The 7,399-nt window shown below is 40.5% G+C and overlaps 1 protein-coding gene across 1 annotated transcript; it reads right to left on the reverse strand.

Moving 5' to 3' along the window:
• Positions 1-6,637, reverse strand: LOC148078935 (globoside alpha-1,3-N-acetylgalactosaminyltransferase 1-like). Its single transcript, XM_087793622.1, has 9 exons — positions 6,517-6,637; positions 5,029-5,061; positions 4,660-4,794; positions 4,455-4,563; positions 1,843-1,956; positions 1,663-1,779; positions 1,216-1,349; positions 333-410; positions 1-251 (listed from the first exon to the last, which is right to left on the reverse strand). Exons 1-9 carry the CDS (start codon positions 6,525-6,527, stop codon positions 104-106), a joined length of 879 nt encoding a protein of 292 aa, XP_087649748.1. The 5' UTR covers positions 6,528-6,637; the 3' UTR covers positions 1-103.
• Positions 6,638-7,399: the final 762 nt, after the last annotated feature.

Below are 7,399 nucleotides of genomic sequence, written 5' to 3' on the forward strand. Positions count from 1 at the left end.
GTTCCAGCAAAACAAGAGTAAACAATTTAAACAATCAGGTGACTGCAGACTAATTGGCTACACTCACCTGATCCAGTAGAAACATAAAAACTTACAATGGGAACTAATGTCCACCATTAGGTCTAACCTCTTCATAGTTCTTGACCAGCTGAGATATCCGGACAACTTTAATGTCTGCTGGTACACTATCATAGTCTGACCACAAAAACTCAGGAGACAAAACCTTGGTTGGTTTGTTGTACAGCAGGTACCTGCAAAACAGTCAAATCATTTTCAAATAAATAACTTTCTAATTTAAAATGGCATGGTGAAAATCTGTGTTGAGCGGTTACTTGTTTAAATGACTCTCTTCCTGCCACACAGCTTCAATTTTGTTCTTGGCATCTTCCTCTGCAGCATCACTACAATACCTACAAAAATGAAATTAAAGATTGTTTAAAACTTAAAAGACAACAGACCAGCTGGCTGACCGATCTGGACTTTGCCATTCGCCCCTCAGTCAAGCCATGCCGGACGTAGCATCCAGCATGGACATACCAACATTCTGGTTGAGTTCATATATTTGTAACTGATTAAAAATGATTTGAAAATGCGTGATGCGTTTAGAGCATAGGCGCTTACAAATTTAACATTTCATTCTCACTGATGGTGTTTTAAGTTAAACTTAAACTTATATATATATAATAGTTGCATTTTATTTTCTGATTTTATTTGACGGTGGCACATTTTGGACCACTGCCTCTAGCGAGCATCTACCTCCGCTAGACATGCCTTTTTGCTGTGAAACAGAGAAAGCTCTGGAATCTGACAAACAGGCAGAAATTTAACTCTGAACTAAATAGAAGCTATTTTTTATCAATATTATAAAGAATGCAGGAGGAAATCCCAAGGTAATCTGTAAAACAATGGACACATTTAATGATAAACCATCCATAAAATGTCACTAATTAACTTGAAATCAAAATAAATGGCACCCTTTTGCAAAATCGTCTGTCATTCTACCACTGCATATACTGTAAAATCATAATCATTCCATTGGAAGACTTGATGATTGCTAAATAGCATGTTTTGAAATATTGATTGAGTAAACTGTTTGATGGATTAAACTATAACTGGTCAATAAAAACAGTTTGTCTTAATATTAATGTTCCTTAGTGTGACTTGCTCTTTTTTACATTTGAAAGATATATTTATACATATATTTAAGTTTCTCACTTGACAAGTTTGTACATTTCCTCCAAGTATCCACCCCAGACAGCTGCAGTGTAGTAGAAGTCTCCTTCAGCGGCAGGGATGAAGGCTTTCGACTGGGGACGTCGCTCGTAGGGAAAGTTTTCCCTTTTTGTTTTCTGAATAGTCAAGGCAAGGATTTAATATTAGTACAATCGCAGTATGGTGATGCAGTAGAAATAATAATGGTGACCTCTAAAAAGGAAATTGACTGCACACATGTACATGAATACAATGTATTTATTTAATTGTATTTCATATATATATATATATTCATATATATATATGTATATTCATCTATTTTTTCTTTTTTTTATATAAGTATTTATGGATGGGTGTGTTAATGCTGCAGGACAAAATATAATTTCTCTTCAGTCTGTCCATCTGTCTGTCTGTCTATCACCAAGTCTTAACCAAAAAAAAGAAACCCACCTTGTAATATCCACGATGGAGCACGGCCGACAGCTTACTGAGGGACTCTGCACCAAAGCGGTTGTGAAAGACACTGTCAATGTCCATCATGAAAAGGTAATCAGTCTCCCCTCGTATCTTTGGAGTATGTGCAAGTATCAATGAACGTGTTCTGAATAGATACATTTCAAATGATATTACCTGATGGTCAATAGCAATGGTTGCCCATTTCATCCTGCCAAGAACAACATCCTGCCAGCGGTTTGCACTTGGGGCATCCATGACTGTGAGTTTTCTGCCTTTGCCCAGATTAACCTAATCGGGAAAAAAGTTGTAAATTGTATGAATTACTTTTTAAAGCATCATAAGTGCATTCACTTTTAAATTTTGTTTGTCATGATTTTTTTTTTTTTGTTTCCAAAATAATAATTTTCTTTTCCAACTTGTTTGATGCATTGATTTTACGTTTATATTTTGCCTAAAATGTTTACATTTTTTTGTCTAAAACAATATTTTCTAATATATTGCTTAAAATCATCTTAACCCCTTGAAGTGCATTGCTCTTTTGTATAAATTGTACAGTATTTGTAATGTTTGTAATCTTCCATTTGTATAAACCCAAAAGGGGTAACTTATTCAATTGGCTACTGGTTATTTCATATCTCAACATCATTGTTACGCACACACACACATGGTCTAGGCCGGGTAACATTATTAAAAGACGATTTTTATGAGACAAATGTCCTCCATGCCAGTTATAGCATAAATCTGTGATCTTTGACAATATCATATATTTAAGATGGTTTAAAAAAAATATGATTTAATTAATAATTTCTCAAAAAGTCTATGTGGAATTGTTGTGATATTTTGTGGGATGATAGTCTTCATCCCCTAGATCTATAATAGTCATCAATTGTGGATAAAATGGATTTATAGGTTCATATGGCTCAAGAGTGAATAATCCCAAGTGATAGAGGACAATCACGGGAGCGGGCCGAGGGACAACCCAACTTTTATTAGAGCTTCGGTTCTGACAGAACATTATCCGACTTGAAGTCACCTGGTTTTACTTCATTCCAGAAGACAGAGGGAAGTAGCCAGGCAGGGCTATGGGCTCCAGTCTGCCCCTCAACCCCTGCGTTTTTCAGGGATTCTCTGCGTGGCAGAGCAGGAGAAGTTATCCTGTCTAAGAAACGAGGTCTCTTATCTGCTGCAGAAGGAGCTGATAGAGCTGGTTCGAGCAGCAGAGATGATGAGTGGGTTTTACTCCCTATCTGAACAATTTGTTGATCCTTGCCAGGTCAGAGGCAGTGAGTGTTACACACAGAAGGTGTTGAGCCATATTGCCACCCTGGGGTTCATGGTGAAGCAAGAGCACTCTGACTCCAGTTCACCAGTTACCAGTTTACCTGGGGGTACTGCTGAAAGCAGAGGAAGCCTGACAACACAGTTGCTGGAAGCTCGGCGTCATGTGACGACAGCAGGCACTGTTCTGTTCCTACTAGGGCTCATGGCAGCATCTCACACGACGGTGTGGCTGGGCTTGCTGCACATGAGGGAGCTCCAGCGATGGTTTGGTCGTCTCAAGCTAGAACCCAAGCGGGACCAAGGTCGAAAAGTGCGCCTTCCGGGTTTTGCAGCACATCCCGTTTTGGAACTCTCTAGCCAACCTCATGTGGAGAGTTCTATTAGGTTCCGTCCTTCTTTACATTCAGTTGTTCACAGACGCATCTCTGACAGGCACCTCGGGTCAGACCTACGCCAGCGGGGTCTGGAAAAGACCGGTGTACAGACATATCAACTGGCTAGAGTTAAAAGCCCCAACTGTCACAGTCCAAAATCCTAGTGCTATCAGACAGCTCCACCGCCGTGGCGTACGTGTATCGCAAGGGTGGAGTCAGTTCCCTAGCCCTTCTGAGTGTGACAAAGAAGATTTGGCGGCCTGCTACCGGCTCTCTCTCAGAGCTCAGCATGTGGCGTGCGAACTGTATGTAGTAGTGGGGTCTGTCAGAGTCGGCCGAGATATGGTCACGGTTCGGTCACCCTCGGATTGCCCCCCACTAGGCATGGACACCCACCAAAGTTGTCCGGCCGTGCTACTGTTCCCTTCTCCGTGACTCCTCTTCCCTTGGTTTGGAGGGCAAAGCAGGAGAATCTGAGGTTAATAATGGTGGCACCTGACTCGGTGACAACGCTCAGGCTGCGGGCCTTTCATCCGCCGCCCCACTTGGACTCGGGTCAGGAACGTCTTAACCTGTTGTGTCCAGTGAGGGCTTTGGCCTGTTACCTATTGCAGGTGGCCGTTTTCAGGCGCTCTGATGCCTTATTCATCTGCTACGGTAGATATCGGGTGGGTGAGGCAATGTCTTCTCATTGGGTGAGATCGGCCATTATCAGGCCTATCAGGCAGCAGGTGGATCTGCCCCTAGCGGACTGAGACACAGTCCACCCTCGGTGTGGCAGTTTAAGTGGCTCTTTTGCGGGGTGTTGTAGCAGAGGACATCTACTCGTCCTTCTCACCTCAGTTGTATTTCCGAGCAAAACTAAATAAGTCCTTACAAACATAAAACTTTAATGGTTAAAGACACCAGACAGACTGTGGAAAATCAAGGCAGATCTATGAGCATTATATTGGCGACATTCAGAGATACGGCAACCGGCATGAGTCAATTGTATGTATCAACGCAACACAAATTTGTTACTGCCTCCCTTGACTGCACGTCTCTGAATACAATAAATGTCAGTTCCACACAATACTACCGCAAAGGACTTAACAAAAGTTGTTTGGTGGAATAAGGAAAAAATGTACTTACTTTTGGGACATCGTTCTCATTATTAGTGAATACGTAATATGTGACCCTGAAGTCAACAAGAAAGTACTTTTCACTGGACTCTAAAAAACCCTTCAAGAAACGTGTGTATCTGTATAAGGGGAATAAGATGAGAATTGAAATAAAAATTAAGTCACACAAACAAAACCTCACAGACACTTCTTGACAGTAGTGGTAAAACACTCACTTTCCAACAGCAAAAACCACCACTGCTACTCTTGGGTCCATTTTTTTATACATGTTGTCAATGACCACTGGATCAAAGGTTCCTTCCCAAACTAGAGGTGCGTTCCAATTGGTCACTGAATTAACATCGGTGCGTCTGGGAATTGAGATTTTGTAAATAAAAATGAGGTACATGAGGCGTTTAATGACAACAGCAGTACAAATTTCAAAGGAAGAGACTTTAATTTGGTAGCTTGACTAGGTGAATATTGGTTGGATAGAAAATACATTAGAAATGATTTATAACAAACTGTAATCAAATGATGGACCTGTTTCAAATCTTACAATAAATTATATATAGCACAGTAAAGTCTACACTTCAAGTTCTTACCCAAACTGAGTGCTCGGCTGTGGATATTTCAGTCTGAAAGAAACACAGATGATATAAGTATATAAACATGAATGCAAACACCTGTGAGTATTTTTCTATGGCAATTGATACTGTGATTCTAGAATGCTCTGTGTTCTAGCTATGTTTTCACTTTTATTTTGGTTTTATTGAGTTCTCTCACTTCCAGTTTTCTTCCCCATAATCAACTAATGGTACACAGAAAAACCTGATGAGCAATCAAGATGCCTACATCAACCACCTTGGCCCACACCTGTATGCCGGATCAGAGATTTTCCTGCGCTAGTTTTTAGTAGTTTTTTTGTTCCCGCCCGTGGACTATTCTTGTTGGTTCTACATCATTTGGTGCTCCACCCTCTAACTACTTCACTACTGGTTTATCCTTGTGGCCTACTTCCTATAATTATGAATATTGAAGTGGACAAATGTGTGAACATGGCGTGCTAAGCCTGCCGAGCGCTTGCTACGGCCACTTGACAGCGACAGGAAGCGTTCGAGGCTTGTTGACCCACGCAGCCTCATCCTCAGAGATCATAATTATGATCGAGTCAGGTTAACGGCAATGTTGTTTAATAAGGGTCTCCCTCGCAAACGACATAGCTCTCCTGTGCAGTGAACTCGACAAGGTCGAGTTCCAACGTCATGAGAAGAAGAAGGTTGTTGGGCCCCTGATGAGTTGAGGCGAGTTGTCCCTCGATTGTGAAACGACAGCGACGAGGGCACCATGGCCCCCCTCCAGTGGCCGGTTCACTTCTACAGTGTACTGTAGATCGGGGTTTGACAGCTGATGAGGTAAGTGAAAAAAGACCGGACATGTCTATGTTGACCGAGGGTGTTCCTTCCCCCACAGCGTCTGGTGAGGTGGTCTGTGAGGAGCGGCGTACGGCTGGGGGCACATTGATCCAGCCAGGCAACGTCTTGGTATAAACCAGTAGCGAAGCAGTTAGAGGGCGGAGCACCCTCATAAGAGAGCGTTTTGACCTTGTTATTTTGTTTTCTGTTTCCAAGTTTCCTTTAAGTTTCCTTTTGTTTCCTGTTTTATTACCCGGTTTGTTTTGGGTTTTTTTTACTTTTGGACATTTAGAGATTTTTGGACTCTGGTTTTCCTTGTTTAGTGTTTTTGTAATGTTTTGACTTGTTATTTATCAAATGTGTTGTTTGTTCAAATTAAAAGACTTGTCTGCTGGTTACTCTTACCTGCACTTCGATTCTGCACCTAGTCTATATCATGACACTAGTCCTTGAATGACATGCGCTGTGCTGAATTCCATCCCTATTCTCTCCATTTGTATATACACTTTTGTGATAAATATACACATTAAATATGACATATAGTATGAGAAAATTACAATAAAATTCGAAATACAGTTTGTTTTTTCATATTCTGTTACATGTCTACAAAAACATTTAAAATCATGATGGAAGTGTTGTCTTATCTTCTTTCACTCAAGCTAAAATGATTTTTTGTACCCCCGTGTCATTTTCAGATCTCCAATTTTCCACCTCGCTCCTCCATTTTCTGGACAATTCTGTACCACAACATCTTTCTCCACAACAACCGATGGCTCAACAATAGAGGGACATGGCTGTAAAAAACTGAGAGTAGAGACGATACAAGTATTAAGCAATGGCTGTTTACAAGAATGTTGATAATTTTCATGTTTACTTTCTGGCAGAAAACAAGCATTCATTGATTTCTTTAGATTACCCTTATAAAAATTGGTTAAGCTCTTTCATCACCATCTCTATCTTAAATGTTGAACAATACACCAAGGCTCTCATCTTTAACCTTGATAGATTATGCCAATGCTTTGAAACATAAAGTTTATGATCTTAATCCTGTTTTACTCACCTTCGTCTGCAAACCAGTGAGATCTTTACATGACAGAGCCAACAGCAACACAACAGCCCTCACCTGGGTTTACAATGCTCACATACTGTTAATCATTAACCCCTATATAGCAGATCGTATGGACTCTGACTTTGGACTATTTAACTCAAGAACAATTTGTCCTCCATTAGGCAGAGAGCTAGACAAAACTACTGAGAAATATTGAAATGAACTACAACTCATTAGTAACAGAAATGTGTGTTGTAGGTGACTCAAACAAACAGTGGTGCAACTGACCTGATGCCTGAGATGTTTAAGTAGTAGTAGATGTAGGTAGCTCTATGAAAACAAACAAAATAAAATGTCATTAATGTCTGTGAAACAACTTGTTGTGACTTGTGGGTTTTTATTTCATCTCTGGTCTGATTTTTGCTCTGCAGAAAGAACATTGCAAATGGGAAGCTTCACAGTTAAACATTACCAGCTATGTGGGTGATTATTTCCACACCAGGAGTCAGCACA

The sequence above is a fragment of the Callionymus lyra genome, chromosome 6, assembly GCF_982586985.1.
Source record: "Callionymus lyra chromosome 6, fCalLyr1.hap1.1, whole genome shotgun sequence".
In the NCBI taxonomy this organism is placed as follows: domain Eukaryota; kingdom Metazoa; phylum Chordata; class Actinopteri; order Syngnathiformes; family Callionymidae; genus Callionymus; species Callionymus lyra.